The sequence below is a fragment of the Apostichopus japonicus genome, chromosome 16 (genome assembly GCF_037975245.1).
Source record: "Apostichopus japonicus isolate 1M-3 chromosome 16, ASM3797524v1, whole genome shotgun sequence".
NCBI classification, from domain to species: domain Eukaryota; kingdom Metazoa; phylum Echinodermata; class Holothuroidea; order Aspidochirotida; family Stichopodidae; genus Apostichopus; species Apostichopus japonicus.
This window is the reverse complement of record NC_092576.1, coordinates 4,703,185-4,722,946: the sequence shown is the minus strand read 5'-3', so window position 1 is coordinate 4,722,946 and position 19,762 is coordinate 4,703,185. Positions and strand designations below refer to the sequence as shown.

At 36.0% G+C, this 19,762-nt stretch overlaps 2 protein-coding genes across 2 annotated transcripts in view; one reads left to right on the top strand and one right to left on the bottom strand.

The window, feature by feature from the left end:
* The first annotated feature begins 3,323 nt into the window (after positions 1-3,323).
* LOC139983190 (uncharacterized) overlaps positions 3,324-19,762 on the top strand; it is a 43,808-nt gene continuing 27,369 nt past the window's right edge. Inside the window, exon 1 of the mRNA XM_071996579.1 lies at positions 3,324-3,442. Coding sequence (XP_071852680.1) covers positions 3,428-3,442 — 15 coding nt within the window. The 5' untranslated portion in view covers positions 3,324-3,427. The remainder of the gene's footprint in view (positions 3,443-19,762) is intronic.
* Positions 7,764-18,429, bottom strand: LOC139983046 (uncharacterized). The gene is made up of 8 exons (XM_071996382.1): positions 18,417-18,429; positions 17,357-17,464; positions 16,236-16,343; positions 15,312-15,419; positions 13,625-13,732; positions 10,794-13,272; positions 10,378-10,452; positions 7,764-10,137 (listed from the first exon to the last, which is right to left on the bottom strand). The coding sequence occupies exons 6-8, from the start codon at positions 13,075-13,077 to the stop codon at positions 9,818-9,820; spliced, it is 2,679 nt and encodes an 892-aa protein (XP_071852483.1). The 5' UTR covers positions 13,078-13,272; positions 13,625-13,732; positions 15,312-15,419; positions 16,236-16,343; positions 17,357-17,464; positions 18,417-18,429; the 3' UTR covers positions 7,764-9,817.

Here is a 19,762-nt window from a genome sequence, read left to right as displayed (position 1 = left end):
GAATAAATCCGAAATCTATTTGCAAATATTTCACGATCGTTAAGAAACCATTTGTTTCCTTTTGTCGCAGATCCAGTACATTCCAAGATCACAGAATTTCTTTCGATCAGTCTGACTGATATTGTGTTATTAAATCCATGAAAACCGGCAAAGTTTATAAAAATCAAGACAATTATTAAACGATATCTATCCATGTTAAAGCAAAAGCTGCTTTTATTTTTACCTCTTTACGTATTGTTCGAACTTGCAGTTGCATTACTTTTGAACGACACAAAATAATGAATCTGATTCATAAATAAACATGAAAATGAAAGGCCAACCAGCAACTTCCTCTTAAAACCACCATTATTGAGATTAGAAAACATAACATACTGCCATCAATTGCAATTGAAAGTAAAATTTGCCCATATCCTGGCAACGGTTACACCCCAAATCGATGTACTATTTCCGCAATTATGTATGATAGAGTTACCGCACAAGAGTTAAACTCATACCCGGAACAGACCGACATGTTATACTTCTAAAATTAATCCGATTTATGTCGTGTCCGTTGCAGGTTATTAATTAAGAAACTAATTTACATGTTAGCGATGGTTTCGGTCGATTTGCCAATTTGCGTGGGCACAATTACCTTACAAGTTTTTTTTTTTTAAACTTAAGTCCATGAGTTACAGTTACACTTTAACAGGCATATACTCACACGGGTGATGTCCCTTATCTTTAAGACGTAAAGGAGGAGTCTTTAAAAACGTTTTAAGACTCTCTCACATATACCCTCACAAGTATACACAAAATTACCTTTTAACCTCAACTGGAAATGTACAGTTTAACTGATATTATTGCTTATTTATGTGTCACCGGAGACTAATGAAGGTCATGTTTATGCAAACGTTCAATATAGTACAAATATCACTTGCCTCAGTACATTACATGTAGAGATTTCACATGGTAGACGCATCCCTGAAGAATAACCTACGACAAGAGACTGAATCATCCATGTTTGGAAAGTAGACTATTACTACAAACTGCCAAACTGTCTTTCACTATGATGGCATAGGGCAGCATTATAGAGTACAGCAACAGCATTCTTACGACGGCAAGGGGAATGGATGCAATTCAACAATTATTCTGTGTTGAATCAATCTTGACGATAATCTAAAGCTAAATCCGGGGAGGGGAGGACCAGAGGCGGAACGATTAGAGGGAATTTATTGTTTAGGTCAGTGACATGCGCAGAGAGGTGGGATCAGATCGTTACACCTCTCCCTCGTCTCAATCGTCAGCCAGGTGGGGAGGGGGGCGTGGTTCAGTCGAGGAATATTTACATTTAGTTGGCGATTAATTAGGCCACTCCTGGTGTACCCCGTTAACCTGACACAAATTCAAAAAGTAGCAAGTAGGCCTTTTATAGGGTCAACACATAATTTTAAACCAATATTTTCTAAATATGTCTCAAAATACACCGTGTGACTTTTGAACTGTTCACTGTTTCTCTGAGCCCCTTGACATCCACAAATTGGATTCGACGCCAACGATCTCAGGATAACATCCCGCCCTAAATTATGTATACACCACAATATGTATATATCCTAAAAAAAACGTGTCAATGATTGCATATCGGTGTTTTCCTTAATGGATCACCAGTCCCGCTCCACCTAAATGAGATTCGTCTTTAACAACCTAGGACTCAAAGCTCTCCTTTATAAAATCCTTCATTCGCCTCTGGTCCTTCTCGAAAGGTTCATATCTCTACTTAAATCAGTCGGAGTCAACCGCTCCACACCTTTAAAATACTGCATATGCGCTTCTGCTAGGCCTTATAAGTCTGTCAAACAAAACCGCTATGGCTAAAATCAAATCTCACGTCTGCATGAACGATTTCTAAATTAAAATAACAGAGGGCACTAGATAAATTCATCCCTTTCGTGTTTGTATGTGGTAAGTTGTCTAGAGTTAATTTTATAAAGTTTCTAAAGCCATCCGCACACACACGACCGATCACGGCCCGACGCAACTCGACTGCCTACACAGTTTGTTTGTATTAAAAAGAAAATAAGCCTAAGAGGTTTGTAAAGAAATGCTGTACACCTATGGTTGTTATGATTTGTGCAATAGCGGTTAGAAACCAATACAAATATTTTATGATAATGGATACTGTTGTATTACATAACCATTATGATTGGTGAACTTAGTAATAATAATAAGTATAGTAATGATATATATTACATATTCGTATTTCTTGCCGTCTTGGAAGGATTTCGTGTCTCCCTTGTAACCCTACCATGGGTGACCCCAAGCATCGTTACTCAGGGACATTACTTGTAACCGGCGACAATCGTTTCCATGTCGACATAACCAACCGGACTACAATTTCTTCTTCCTTTATCTTCTTTTCTCCTCTCTCCTCTATCCTCTCTTCTATCTCCTATGGGAGCCCGTGGTTAATATTGGAACCGTGAAGTGTGGGACAAAGAGTAACTGCTACTATCATATGCAAAATTTACTTAAGAAAACTTGAAGAGACCTAGGCTAGCCCTCGACCACCCTGACAGGAACCGCTGAGGTTGCAGTCAAAACAACAACATTATAGAAATATGATCGCCAGGTAGATTGCTTAAAGGTGTCGCCCTTACAATACAATATTACGAGGAGTGTTAGTGTTAGCTCAAAAGTCCCGCTATAGACGGTCAATTCCATGTTTAATGTTGTATTCTGAAGCAAATGATTCAAGTAATTGTTGTCAGCCCTAGCAGTCGAAACCATGACTGTGTTTAAAATATCAAAGTATGGTATCCGACGAGCAAATATCTTGTAGGTCTGATTTAATTCGCTGATATGACAACAAAGCCCTTCGAAGTGTTTCCGACTGCTTGGCTGATCCTAGCGATCACAAACGATTCCAAACGCAGAAGGGGTGGGGAGTTTTACTGCGCTTCCCGACCTCACACAAGATCCCAATAGTATTTATTAGCACAACGTTACCTTTTCTAAATATACCCTCGAAAATGCAACATGCATTTGACGTCTAATACTTATTCTATTCGGGGACAGGGGGAGGGAGGCTTCTAATATTTAGCCTACTCGAGGGGCATCTTATATGTATTCTATTCTGGGGGACGATGCTTCCAAACCCGTCAGCAGCAATCGGCTTAAACGACCCTCGGCTCACATTCCTTCTTTATAAAATATTTCCACTCCTGTTTCATCGCTATACCCTGTTAGGGGTGGTATCACACCATGTGACCTTTCGGCGTTCCATACGAAGGATCTCTGTAAGTGTAACGCGTTTCGTTGTTTTGATTTTCTGTGTCATTTGACCTTGCACCATGAACCTTACGTTGTTTCATTTGTAATGCCAGTTGTAGTGTGTGAAGGCGATACTATCTAGACCTATTACACAGAGAGACGTAGCCTAGTGTACGATAAAATGGAATTATTTAAGGTATGGAATTGATGTGTTAAACACGCCGTTTTTATTTTGTTTTGTAATAGTGGTAAGCAGTTAGGTAGTGTCAGTATAAAGTAGCTGTTAGTTTGTATTTAAATGGGCGTACGCTGTAGTAGGTTGTTGGGAAGTCAAAGTAAGCTTTTGTACACCACTAGATTAATCGACTTTCTAATAATTACTTTCTACAACAGGATAAAGGGTCTGTTGTGTATTACATTGTCATTTGGTATTCCTTGTGCAGTTTTGATACGGTATGTTTATTTCATTTATATGACTCAGAATGTTGCAACATGTACATCAGCTATGCCTGCATGTATTTACCTGCATTTCATATGCAATTCCTCATTGCCTAGACATATTGCTTCTACTACTTCCTGAACTTTGTTTTGCAATATGAATAGGGTAGTCCAGTTTATGACCTGGTTTGGTACCAAAGACTATTTGGATTCAAATAAATGACCAATGTTGAAATTGGATGTTCAACAGTGTGTTTTTCATAGTAGATTTCGCATATCAGATCACAAAACGGTACAGATTTAGCTGAAGTAATTACGAGACAGTGCTAATAATACCAAGTGGAATTTCCCGAATGTATGTGTATGTACTATGCCATGTGGCCTACATACCTTATTGTGAAAGGTTGCCCAAAATATAGGCTAACGAACATTACACTATACATGTAAACCAGAGTAGCATTATGTTCTACAACATACACTCCTCATACAATCATCACACAATCAGCGTACAATCAGCATACCATCGTTTCACAAACTCTCCAAGTTCAAATAAATATATGAACTAGCATATTCCTAAAGTATGTGTAGAATCAACTGAATGTACTCCAACTACTACACTATAAATAACTATGCAAACCCGATCTAAATGAATTAGCCTATACTGTGGTTCCACATTATTGAGTGAACATTATATCACTGAGCTAAATGTTATTGTGAAATATTTTAATGGTTAGATCAATTGTGAACGACCCAAACGGGTTGGGAGAGGGTGGAGGGGAGGGAGGGGGGGGGTACGATGAGCATAGTAAGTCTTGTGACTAACAAATTCGCCTATAAATGTTGTCTCTTTTCATATGATAATAGGACGGTCTTAGGACATCTCGCTATATTTAGTAAAGTAATGGCATAAATGAAATAAATGTGGGTGAGGGTGACGATATGGTGGTGACTAAGTCCAAAGATATTCATTGAGACGAACAACTTTTTTACAACATTGGAGCAATTGATTTAACCTTGATGCAACTATGGCGTTCAGCCACAGCAATCGCCATAATGTGGAGTAATTTAAAAGGTGAAACTTGCATGTTGAATTTGTAGACAAAGACATCAAATACAAATGGATATCATTATCTATCATACATTTAAGGTCCATCACAAATCACATTCCACAAGTGTATAAAGTTTCTCCTTGCTGGTCACAATCATGCAATAATCCAGTTGCATCATTGAAGTAAATTAACATAATGTTTTGTTGCCTGGAGATGTTATCAGATTTGCCATAAATATGCCGCTAAGGATCTGAACAATGCGTATCAAACTCACTATAGTCTTGAAGCATACTCATTGAGTGAATGATCGAATAATAATTGGTACTACTTTATTTGTAAGGAATTATTTTAAAGCTATTCTTCTTTTCTGTATTTTTTTTTTTACATTACGTCAACTTACAGTAGATATGGTAATTATCAAAACAGCACTATCTACCACTCTTGTTGGAACTGTGTCATCGCAACCAAGTAACTTATTAATTAAACATTCCATCTGCAACATGGTTTTGGTATCTCGTTCGTGACCTACGTCTGGAAAAGGTCGACCGACAGGTAGGATGCGACGGTAGCCTTAACGACATCGAGCGAAAAGGTTGCAGGGAGGTTGGGGATGATATAATGGTATAACACCAAATGCCCCAGTATCAACCAGGGGTGAGGGGAACTTTCTACTTTGAGTTTTACCAGAATTATACCCCTCCTTCGGGCAAAGGACATCACACAAAACATCAAAAGAGTTGATGAGCACCTTTCCTATAGACCTAATTATAGATCTATATTATGGACTCTAAGAGTTCAGTCCCCTACCTCAAAAGTCGGAGACCCCCCCCTTCACCACCACTAACAGTACCACCAGCACCCTTGAATCCTCTGCATTTCTCAGGTCTACACATCCGCATGTAGTGAGGATGTCCCTTAAAGGTGCTTTGGTTTATCAATAATTTTAGTCATACAAACCAACAGTAATATTTGCCGTATGTCATTGTTTTATAATAAACTCAGATGTCTTCCTCCGTATATTCTACAGCAATCCGTGTCCACAGGTCTATGGAGGCCATTCTGAATATCAGACCTTATGGTAACACAATGTAATTGTATTCCAATTATTTTGTGATGGCTGATGATCAATTTATGTCGGAAGATGAATTAAACTTCAGTTTTCTTCCTTTTTTCTTCTTGATAAGGTCACCATCAACAGGCTACTTGCTGAGAAAATAAACCCCATACAATAATAAACATAAGGCAGATTTATGATCCATCAGGGTAGCATGTCAGTACGGCAAACATTTTAACCTTTTAGTTATTGTTCAACTTTAATATGGTCAAACGATGAAAGCACATATCCCTTAAAGGAACCAGAATGCCAAATGCATTGAGGTTTCGATGACTTTAATGGACTAGCCTTCTGCTTATTAGTATAACCAGAACTAGCTGTTACAATAGCACTATGGCAGGATAACACAGGTCAGTCTACTGTACGTGGCTATACACACCTCCATAAAAAACAATAGCTTTCTTGTACTCAATGTTATGAATCCACACACCAAGTATTACAAAACCAAACCAAACCTTGATCTCTAATAACTTCGTACATTCAGTTTGCGGAGGAGTCAACTTATGGGCAATTTAGATTGGAATATGGCCACGAAACTTCAAATGATCAACTTGTTAGAAGCTTATACAGGTCACTGGAGGTCAACCTGAGGTCAAAGGTCACCCAGATGCTATGGACATTTGGTTCTCAAGTTATTGCAAAAATACTAGTTTTTGACCCCTAATTGACCTTTGTTGACCTTGGATCACATGACTGTTATGTTTGGAAACGATCCTTTACCCCATTCACAACTAGTCCACAAATATAACCATGTCGGACCATGTCAATGGTAGTTTCACAAGTTATTGCCAAAAAAAAAACCCCATTTTGACCCATAATTGACCTTTGGGGACCTTGGATTACATTACGATTATTTTGGAATATGTGCCCTACTTCATTCACAACTTTTCCTAATATACCAGCCATGTCAGACTACGTGACTAGAAGTTGCTGCAAATATAAGCATAAGTTGGCAGTTTTGTGCACATAATCAACCTTGAATGACCTTGGATGACCTGATAGTTTTTATCAAAAATGTTCCTCTTATGATGTGCACTCTGTCCTAAAAATGTTTTTGCCAACTATGTACACACATAATATTATAGCTACAAAGGTATCAAAACCAAGCTTTGGCCCTCTTAACTTGAGAACTGGTAGTCCGATTGAAGCGGGAGTTGGTTTCCTATATATAGCACAAAGAGCTCTATCATATATCAAAATATTGACAAACTATTTTTTTGTTTAGCCCCGTATCTCCTAAAATGAGCATATACTTCAAGATTTGACCTTTTTGACCTCGCGGTCACATGTATCTTGACACGCTGATTCCAAAACGCAACATGACAAGTCTGTGCGAGCATCCTAACTGTACTTATTAAAAAACAAAAAAAATTGACCTCTGATAACTTCGCACACGAAGGTCGCACAGGGGTCAACCATGGACCATTTTGATCGGAAGGTACCTTTGAGATCCGATTATGACCACGAAAATTCAAATAACCAAAAGAAATCAATAAAGGTCACCGGAGGTTAACATGAGGTCAAAGGTCACCTAGATGCGGGTCGACTATTGGATTACAATAGCGTAACTCATAACCTTGACGGACATTTTTTTCTCAAGTTATTGCAAACATACTAGTTTTTTACCCCTGATTGACCTTTGTTGACCTTGGATCACATAACCGTTATGTTTATAAACGATCCCTTACCCCATTCACAACTAGTCCCAAAATATCAACCATGTCGGATCCTGTCAATGGGAGTTATTGCTTGTTTTAATATTTTGTTTTTTGGCTTCTAACTGACTTTTGGCGACCTTCACAGGCACCAAAAACAATAGGGCACATATACTCAATGTGGTACTCATATACACCAAATGTTAGAGTGGTTCAAGCTTCCCTACTTGAGATATCGTGTTTACAAGCGAGGCGTCACACACACACACACACACACACACACATACCTGCCTTGCATACCATTGGAGGACATTGACAAGGGACCATCTTTCGAGGACACTATGTTAGGGGTGAAGTAGCCTTAAAGCAAAGAAACACGTTTCAGTTTATGTCATTGACCAGTCATCTATAACTTCTTAGAAACCATCTGTCGTTTGTTCTTTGAAGTGACATCTTCTATACATGTGAGAACCACACACATTATATCTGGTTGTTCTATGCATCTAAGGACGTTCTGCGTATATCCAGAACTGTTAGTCATTAGAGGACAATGTATGTATGAATATGATTGCTATTCTTTTGAGGACAGCTTATGCATGATGTAATGTTTAAGTTGGTTTATTAGTAAACATTAAATTGCTCATTGTGACCACTATGGTCTAACCTCAAGAGTCTTAGCTCCGCATAATTTACCCCCAGTTGGTATCTAGAGTGTATGTACATCTGAGGAGGATGGGATAAGGGTTGCAGAGATGGACACAAGCAGAAGTCAATGTATTCTTTGGACACCAAATTTCCCAATCTTTGGTTGTAGAAAAAACCTTTATAGATGTGCTTTAGGCCGATCAACTTTTTTCAAGCAAGGGCTCAAGTGAGGTTATTGCGAAAACTGCAAGACTTTTCAAAATACGTTTAGTTTCCACTAGTTCTATAAATGTATTTTTTTAGGGTTGGTTAGGAGGCTGATGGAAGGGAAAGGTGACATATTATGTCATACATAACATTATGATCATTAATAAACAATATATAAACTGACAGAAAAGTAACATATTTCTGTTATGGCACCTTTATTGAAAAACCTTTGCAACCAAAACAAACTTAACAACTGCTAACTGATGAAGAATAAAATGCCAGTTACTTATCTGTAAAAAGCTAAATATTAATTAACAGTAACTTATTGTAGCCACATTTCCAAGCTAATAACCATAGACATTCTTGAGGTACTCTGTTTTCTAATTTGTCAAAAAGATTTAAAAAAAAAGAATCTATACCCAATTTTACATATTATGTTTTGAAAATCAGGTATGATTATCGTTGATTTCACTTCGTTTTTTATAACTAATTAACAACCACTATTATTTTTATATAAGCAGAAAGGCTACACCAGTAAGCAGCGAAGTGAGATATTATTTAATTGGTGGAAATAAGAAACAGGCATTTACCATGCAGCCTTCAAATTTCTAATAACTAAATGATCCTTTTAATGAGAATTAAAAAGAAAGATAAGAGAAATACTTGCAAGCAAGCTGAACAAACTTCAATTGAATGTCAGAAGGGATAAACAATCTTACTCATATTGTTCGCTTTTTGGAGAAAAAATAACGGTCGTAACGGAATGATTATTTTTAAGACGAACTGAAAGTGACTAATAAATTGTCTTTTGCATGTTTCGATAATAGATTTTAAACTGAAAAGTCAAACTGTAAGATTACCAATGTCTAGTCCACTCTTTTGACGCTTATTCGCAATGGCTTATTATTTCCCTAACAAGAATTACAAGAATTTCATCTTTCAACGTATTGTGAAAACAAAGCACCAAATGCGGCCTTGTCCTAACACGAACATTGGACTACAGTACAGTGCACTGCTACTATTGTTAACACAATACTGTTAACAACACATACAAATGCATTTTGCAACTAAAATATTATATGAAAATTTAACGTTGAATTTTTGGTCGTAACAATAGGTTATACTGCATTTAGTTTGACGGAAGCATATTTTTGGTATGGTTGTGAAAAACGCCAACTAAAAACGTGAACCTTTATCATCTTATATTAGAAAATGAAGAAATTCTACGAAACACCTTCAACTTATACTTCATGAGCTTAAAACAAAGAAGAACAGTTACAACAAGAACATCTGGAACAACAAATTCTGAACCTTCCACCCCTCCCTTAAGCCCTGATAAACTTCCAAAATTCTTAATTACTCTGCCAGAATTAAATGATAGAAACACATAAACACAAGACTTTTAGTTACATACATAACTGAAACATGTCTTTTAACACTTTAACTTACAAATTTGACAGATATTATCGCTTCCTTTTATTAGCTTGAATGGCACTATAAACTTTATACTTGATGTTTTTCCAAGTTTTATCATCTAGAAGTGGTGCCAGAGATTTCTTACATTTGTCGCATTCATCTTTTCGAGGCACACGGCCTAACCTAATGTGCTTGTCAAAATAATCTTGGACAGCATCTGATTCTTTGTTACCCCAATGTGACTTTTTGTTTACTACAACTCTTTGCTCTGATTGATCTGGTTTTCTAACTGAAAGGTTACTGTGACTTCTTGCCTGGAGACTGCTCCTCTTCTTACTTTCATTACACGATTTTGCAAGGATTGATGCTGGAATGAAGAAAAGGAAATAAGCCAATGAAGTGCATAGAACAAAATGCAAGAAACTACCATTAAAAAATAAGAACAAGAATATCAAACATGGTTCCCCATTTAGAAAGAGATATAACTATAAATTAACATATGACAAGTTTTTCTGAAGTATCTAGTAATACAAAGTCTTGGTTGCAACAAGATGTGTCTCAAATGTGCAACTCTGTCTAATAATATATGCCAGTTTACTTGATGTACCTCCTGTATTGATTTCATCAGGTAAATCATCTTCCTCATCATCGTCAACCAGCTCTTCTTCACTAGTAAATGGATCTGACCGAAGAAAGTAAATAAACAAAGGAAAAAATTGACTATAAGAATATAAAATAAGCGTAACAAAATTAAGTGCTTACGAGGTAGGAATATTCACAGAAGAAATTTGAGAAATAAACAAGACTAGCTAGGTGACCTGAAAGACAACTAAGTTTTAAATACAACTTGTTTGTTACTCGTAAATAGCTCATTTTGATGCCATCGGGTTTCGAGTTAAAAAATGTTTGCAATTGAAAATCTGTTTAACCATCCATGTTACTCATATTGTAAATTTATCACATAAGACAATAACTTCAATTTATCATAACACTTTAAAATACAAAACAATTAAAAACACTTACCATCCAAAGAGACCTCAATTTCAGAAAGTTTCTTATCTCTGAAGTTGTTTGAATTTCCCTTCTCCATCGCCAACAAGAGCCTTGCTACCTTTGTCATCTGCAGTGTGTCGTCAGGGAGGCGATAATACTCGCGATGAACTCTAATATCGTGACCTAAAAAGTTGGCAAGAATGTCCAGTTCATGGCGTTTGAGACAAAAGAGTTGAGAAACTGTTGCAATATGTTTTCGAAGCTTTGTTGATGTTAGTGCAGAAGGGCATTTGGCTCCACTCTCTAAAGCCATTTTGCTAAGGCAATCAGATCCCCGTAGTGGAGTTTTTGAACCCAATGTTGGCCTGGCAAACATATAGCGATTGGTTGAAGACACTCCAACAGATAAACGAGTCTCTACAAGGGTATCGGCAGCCTCTTTCATTTCAGATGTTAGCAGAATGGGGACTTTTCTGCCTCTTTTCCCTTTAGTCTCGACTCTAGAAAGCTGTTGACACAGTTTTTTCTCCCATTCAGTAAGATCCTCAAGGATATCCTCATTAGTGTGAGTATTGCATCTTTGGTAATCTTCCAGAGGCATGCGCTGTACTTCTCCACTCCTCCTCCTATTAAATAGGATAATTTTAGCCATTGTTGCTGTAGCTAGTGAGTACCATGCCAGTTTATCCGGATCTGTTGACAATCTCTTGGTGCTTTCCGTAATTTTCACATTGAGGTGTTTGTGAAGGTTGACTACATCTTCAGACAAAGGTAATATTGTGGGCTTATTCCACTTCCTTTGATACAATGTAGATAATGCATGTGAAGAAACACTGTCTGCCCACTCTAAGTTGCAAAGTTCTTCAAATCTCTCTGCATAATCTTTCAGTTCTCCATCTTCCAATTTGATGCCTGCCACCTTTTGTATTGCTGCACATTTTTTTAGGGAATGGCCTAACTTCAGTGCAAGGGATGGTATCTGGTACTGTTGAGTGGATGAGTTGTAAACTGCACACTTGCGAACAGCCTCAACTACTTTGTCAAAGCATGATGGTCGTATGCATTCTGCAAGGGTCTTTAAACTTGGATCAACTTCCTGAATATTCTTCAGTAGGCGACCCACCTCCCGCATTTTCTGACTGACATACTGTCCATTGTGTGAATCTGTTCCAAGCTTTGCAAACAATCGTTGTCCCAATGTCAAAATCATTTCATCATTTCGACAAATAATGCTTATGTTATCCCGACGCATAATTCCAATGACTTTTACCTTGAACTGTTCATCAACCTTGGTAGCCAGTGGGAGCAACAATGAACATCTAGACCTTAATCCGTTATTTCTTCCACTGTGGCTTTGTTTCGCTGGACACTTTTTTGTGTGTTTCCACATATCTCCATCATAAAAGTAACCAAAACAGTTTTCACATGGAAGGTACCTTTCAAAAGGAACACTGAAGGGTGGCCTCTTGTAGGGAATAAGAATGCCTGTCCCTGAGTTTAGTATTTCGATGTTGTGTGAATGATTACCTTTATTGGACAAAATTTGTAGCAATTCCTTTCTTTCCTTTGAATTCTTGCTGAAGCTGAATGCTTCTTGTACCTCTGGTTCATGTGCATGCATAGACTGGAAATGTCTTCCCAGTTTTGCCTTTTGTTCCATACAAAAAACACAGAACTGGTGTTTATCCCATTTTCTAGCAAATCCATTACTGCTTGTCATGACAGTCACCCGAGGTATCTTCTTGAATCTAGTTTCACTGGTAGTTGAAGAAACTGCACAACTCGATTCAGGTGTCTTGCTTGACACTTTGCATTCAGCATTCTGCAGTCTCAATTTAGATGATGAGCTAGAAGTAGAGTGGACAATGTTTCCACCTGCTTCTGAATCACTTGCCGATGACCTCATGTCAACATTCCGTTTCAGACTTGTTCCTGGTCCTTTCCTTTTTTGAGTATCCATTTCACTGTTGCTCTCCGGTGACATCTGCTCATCACTGCTGCTTTCTGTTGGGAGGTAATCACTACAATGTTCATTATTTTCATCACTGCTGTCCGATGAATCTGTATAACTGACAGATTCTTCTTTTTCTAATGCAAATCTCACTTTTTTCTGGTTACATTTTCTGTTTTTACCATGTCTTTGCTGTTGATTTTGATTGTGATCAGTAGTTGATACTATGGTGTGCTCGACATCAGATTTTGACGGATACTCCTTGATGCAAACTGCACCATGACTTCTCATTTTAGGGGAAGGAAGGGGAATCATATATTCTGAACTATTTGTAGAATCTTCTGAATCGCAAACATATGACATTTGGTCATCATTCCATTCCTGCTCTTTATCTTGAGTGTTGTCCGATGCTTCACTAGTCTGAGATGAAACTTCATTTTCACTACCATTTTCTCCTTTATCATCTCCTCCACTGCTGACATCTTTGTGTGTGTCTTTACACCATGGGAACAAATCGATGTCTTCAAATGGATTATAGCTATCATCACTTTCATTATCCTAAATAGGGAAGAAGTAACAGATGTTGTAAAGACCTTTCCAATAAATCAAGACAAGAACCTAAATCAGATTTTGGATGTTTGAGTTGACGGAACTATGAATGTTCCTCCTTTAAAAAATGCATGTTTGAACAAAATTTTACAGAATTAAAAAGTTTTGTATTTAAATAAATATGTTTAAGTACCAAAAGTATGTATCAGTCTGCACAGTGGATGATACACTTTGTAAGAGTTACGCAACTAAAATGAATTATGCCAGTGAAAACATTTATTTGCAAGGAATGCTGCCTGGTCAATAAAGAAGATATTTATCTTCTAATATTTTATCTATAATAACAGGGCCTATTTCTTACCTTGGCAATCTGTGTGGTGCATTCTGATTCCCCAGGTGCTCTCTCTGGCTCATTATCAGTGTTGCATTCTCTCAAAACTTCAGGTGGCTTGTTTTGATTTGTTTGTTTCTAAGAAGATTAAAAATCACATTTCAATGGCAATACTTAAAGCAGCATTTTGCGTTGGGTCGCTTTTTTCCACTTTTTTAACATGTGCATCGATTTTTTTACATGTATCAATCATAAAACAGCAATCTAAGATACCATCCAAGTTTCACCCTGCCAAGAGCGTTAATTAGCGAGTAATTAACGATTTATGTCGATAAATGAGAAGAGTGTCCTCGACAAATTTCACAGTTAAAATTAATCGCATACAATTCCGCCAAACCCACTAGTTTGAATTCAACCAATCAGAGATGCAGGTTTAGTTATGAGCCGTTGCTAAAAATAGATTCAAGACTTCACGTTGGTTGTACCAGGGAGTTGTTATGCAACTCCCTGGTACAACTGCCATATAGACTGTACACAAATCAAGCGTGGTGTTATATTACGTATCTGTCAATGACGTTCGTAGTGTTTAAATATTCATATTATGGGCGAGGTTTATTGGGTTCCCAACGGAAAATATCTTGGAGAACAACAAAGTTGAAAGTTGCAAATTTTTCGACTTTTATGCCATCATTTGAAGTAAAATATAAATAGATTAGCTAGTTATGTAGGTCGTTATGGCAAAGTGGAATCAGTGAGGTTGAGAAAAATCATAGAAAATGACGCAAAATGCTGCTTTAAGTATTTGAAATGATATAAGCATCTCAGAACTGAATCTCAAATTACAAATATTTCATGGTTAGTAAAGTCAGTAGTCGTTATCAACTATACTAGTGAGAACATTCCACACAATATCATCATAAAAAGAATCCTTTTAGAAAAGGGTTTAAACGACATGAATGTACCCTTCAATGCAAACAGTTAGGTTCTTTTCACAGAACCAAGAGTTTTGATTATATCTTCAAAGAAAAAACAAGCCTACATCAAACAATACATGAATGAAGCCTGGTCAATACACAATGATACTTGACTATTCTTTAGAGGACCATAGTACACCTAGTACTGGGTAATATTGTATATCAGCTGGTATCATACATTAAAACACAAACTTATATCAATCTTTTCAGTTGACAATAAATATCTCTGAAATACTGTGCCTTACTAATGTAACAAACTAGTATATATCATTCTACACATTGAACCGTAATTACTATACAAGTATTAACAATGCAATTGTGTCAGGGCTAACACAACTGAGATGTACTATACCAGTGAGAACATTTACTAGCAACATTTCTATTAATTGCAAATATCGATCAGGATACATAGTCAGGACATCTACTTCAATGTAAATCACTGAACATCTATCAAAGGGATGAAAAATCAAACCATTGGGCTATTTTTTTATTTTAAACTCTGACGTGTCAAGTCTTCACATGTGTGCTATAAAGTTGGCTATTCCTTAGAGGACATCATTGTACAAACTACTGCAACAGTGGTTCAGGTGATAATGACATCTAACCTATAATGCTAATGGTTTGTATATACTTACTGGTTCAATGATATTTCACCAGTATTAAATCATCTGGTTTGTTAAACATAAACTTGATGATATTTATCTAAGATTGATGAATATATAATAACATGGCCTATTTCTTACCTTGGCAATCTGTGTGGTGCAATTTGATTCTACATGTGCTCTCTCTGGCTCATTATCAGTGTTGCATTCTCTCAAAACTTCAGGTGGCTTGTTTTGATTTGTGTTTTTCTAAGAAGATTAAAAATCACATTTCAATGATAACATTTTTGGCATTTGAAGTGATATAGCTTCTCAGAACTAAATCTCAAATTACAAATATTTCATGGTTAATAAAGTCAGTAGTCGTTATCAACTATACTAGTGAGAACATTCCACACAATATCATCATAAAAGCATCACTTTAGAAATGGGTTTTAACTGCATGAATCTCCCCTTCAATGCAAACAATAAGGTTCTTTTCCCAGAACTAAGAGTTTATTATATCTTCAAAAAGTAATCGAGTCTACATCAAACAATACATGAATGAAGCCTGGTCAATACACAATGATACTTGACTATTCTTTAGAGGACCAAGTACACATAGTACTGGGTAATATTGTATATCAGCTGAAATCATACATTAAAACACAAACTTATATCAATCTTTGCAGTTGACAATAAAAATCTCTGCATATTGTGCCTTACTAATGTAACAAACTAGTATATATTATTCTACACATTGAACCGGAATGGAAATCACTGATCATCCATCAAAGGGATGAAAAATATAACCCCTTGGAGCCTTTTCCACCTAAAATTCTGAGGTGTGTCAAGTCTTCGGCTTTGTGCAATAGAGTTGGCTATTCCTTAGAGGACATCATTGTACAAACTACTGCAACAGTGGTACAGGTGATAATGACATCTAACCTATAATGCTAATGGTTTGTATATACTTACTGGTTCAATGATATTTCACCAGTATTAAATCATCTGGTTTGTTAAACATAAACTTGACGATATTTATCTAAGATTGATGTATATATAATAACATGGCCTATTTCTTACCTTGACAATCTGTGTGGTGCATTCTGATTCCCCAGGTGCTCTCTCTGCCTCATTATCAGTGTTGCATTCTCTCAAAACTTCAGGTGGCTTGTTTTGATTTGTGTTTTTCTAAGAAGATTAAAATCACATTTCAATGATAACACTATTGGCATTTGAATTGCTATTAGGTTTTCAGAACTAAATCTCAAATTACAAATATTTCATTATTTTTTAGTAAAGTCAGTAGTCGTTATCAACTATACTAGTGAGAACATTCCACAAAATATCATCATAAAAGCCTCTCTTTAGAAATGGGTTTAAACTACATGAAAGTACTTTTCAATGCAACAGTTAGGTCCTTTTCACAGAACCAAGAGTTTTGATTATATCTTCAAAGAGAAAACAAGCCTACATCAAACAATACATGAATGAAGCCTGGTCAATACACATTGTGTATTGACCAAAATGATACTTAACTATTCTTTAGAGGACCAAGTACACATAGTACTGGGTAATATTGTATATCAGCTGAAATCATACATTAAAACACAAACTTATATCAATCTTTTCAGTTGACAATAAATATCTCTGCATATTGTGCCTTACTAATGTAACAAACTAGTATATATCATTATACACATTGAACCGTAATAACCATACAAGCATTAACAATGCAACTGTGTCAGGGCTAACATAACTGAGATGTACTATACCAGTGAGAACATTAACTAGCAACATTTCTATTAATTGCAAATATCAATCAAGTCTATTAATTGCAAATATCAATTTCTATTAATTGCAAATATCAAACATAGTCAAGACATCTTCCTCAATGTAAATCACTGAACATCTATCAAAGGGATTAAAAATCAAACCATTGGGCATATTTTTTATTTCAAACTCTGGCATGTCAAGTCTTCACATGTGTGCTATAAAGTTGGCTATTACTAAGAGGACATCATTGTACAAACTACTGCAGCAATGCTACAGGTGATAATGACATCTAACCTATAATGCTAATGGTTTGTATATACTTACTGGTTCAATGATATTTCACCAGTATTAAATCATCTCGTTTGCTAAACAAAAACTTGATGATATTTATCTAAGATTGATGTATAATAATAGGGCCTATTTCTTACCTTGGCAATCTGTGTGGTGCATTCTGATTCCCCAGGTGCTCTCTCTGGCTCATTATCAGTGTTGCATTCTCTCAAAACTTCAGGTGGCTTGTTTTGATTTGTTTGTTTCTAAAAGATTAAAAATCACATTTCAATGACAATACTTTAGTATTTGAAAGGATATATGCATCTCAGAACTGAATCTCAAATTACAAATATTTCATGGTTAATAAAGTCAGTAGTCGTTATCAACTATACTAGTGAGAACATTCCACAAAATATCATCATAAAAGCCTCTCTTTAGAAATGGGTTTAAACTACATGAATGTACTTTTCAATGCAACAGTTAGGTCCTTTTCACAGAACCAAGAGTTTTGATTATATCTTCAAAGAAAAAACAAGCCTACATCAAACAATACATGAATGAAGCCTGGTCAATACACAATGATACTTGACTATTCTTTAGAGGACCAAGTACACATAGTACTGGGTAATATTGTATATCAGCTGAAATCATACATTAAAACACAAACTTATATCAATCTTTGCAGTTGACAATAAAAATCTCTGCATATTGTGCCTTACTAATGTAACAAACTAGTATATATCATTCTTCACATTGAACTGTAATAACTATACAAGCATTAACAATGCAATTGTGTCAGGGTTAACACAACTGAGATGTACTATACCAGTGAGGACATTTACTAGCAACACTTCTATTAATTGCAAATATCAATCAGGATACATAGTCAGGACATCTACTTCAATGTAAATCACTGAACATCTATCAAAGGGATGAAAAATCAAACCATTGGGCTATTTTTTATTTCAAACTCTGGCATGTCAAGTCTTCACATGTGTGCTATAGAGTTGGCTATTCCTTAGAGGACATCATTATACAAACTACTGCAACAGTGGTACAGGTGATAATGACATCTAACCTATAATGCTAATGGTTTGGATATACTTATTGGTTCTATGATATTTCACCAGTATTAAATCATCTGGTTTGCTAAACAAACACCTCATGATATTTATCTAAGATTGATGCATATATAATAACATGGCCTATTTTTACCTTGACAATCTGTGTGGTGCATTATGATTCCCCAGGTGCTCTCTCTGGCTCATTATCAGTGTTGCATTCTCTCAAAACTTCAGGTGGCTTGTTTTGATTTGTGTTTTTCTAAGAAGATTAAAAATCACATTTCAATGATAACACTATTGGCATTTGAATTGCTATTAGGTTTTCAGAACTAAATCTCAAATTACAAATATTTCATTATTACTTAGTAAAGTCAGTAGTCGTTATCAACTATACTAGTGAGAACATTCCACACAATATCATCATAAAAGCCTCTCTTTAGAAATGGGTTTAAACTACCTGAAAGTACTTTTCAATACAACAGTTAGGTCCTTTTTACAGAACCAAGAGTTTTGATTATATCTTCAAAGAGAAAACAAGCCTACATCAAACAATACATGAATGAAGCCTGGTCAATACACATTGTGTATTGACCAAAATGATACTTAACTATTCTTTAGAGGACCAAGTACACATAGTACTGGGTAATATTGTATATCAGCTGAAATCATACATTAAAACACAAACTTATATCAATCTTTTCAGTTGACAATAAATATCTCTGCATATTGTGCCTTACTAATGTAACAAACTAGTATATATCATTATACACATTGAACCTTAATAACCATATAAGCATTAACAATGCAATTGTGTCAGGGCTAACATAACTGAGATGTACTATACCAGTGAGAACATTAACTAGCAACATTTCTATTAATTGCAAATATCAATCAGGATACATAGTCTGGACATCTACTTCAATGTAAATCACTGAACATCTATCAAAGGGATGAAAAATCAAACCATTGGGCGTATTTTTTATTTCAAACTCTGGCATGTCAAGTCTTCACATGTGTGCTATAAAGTTGGCTATTCCTTAGAGGACATCATTGTACAAACTACTGCAGCAGTGCTACAGGTGATAATGACATCTAACCTATAATGCAAATGGTTTGTATATACTTACTGGCTCAATGATATTTTACCAGTATTAAATCATCTGGCTTGCTAAACAAAAACTTGATGATATTTATCTAAGTTTGATGTATAATAACAGGGGCTATTTCTTACCTTGGCAATCTGTGTGGTGCATTCTGATTCCCCAGGTGCTCTCTCTGGCTCATTATCAGTGTTGCATTCTCTCAAAACTTCAGGTGGCTTGTTTTGATTTGTTTGTTTCTAAAAGATTAAAAATCACATTTCAATGACAATACTTAAGTATTTGAAAAGATATAAGCATCTCAGAACTGAATCTCAAATTACAAATATTTCATGGTTAATAAAGTCAGTAGTCGTTATCAACTATACTAGTGAGAACATTCCACAAAATATCATCA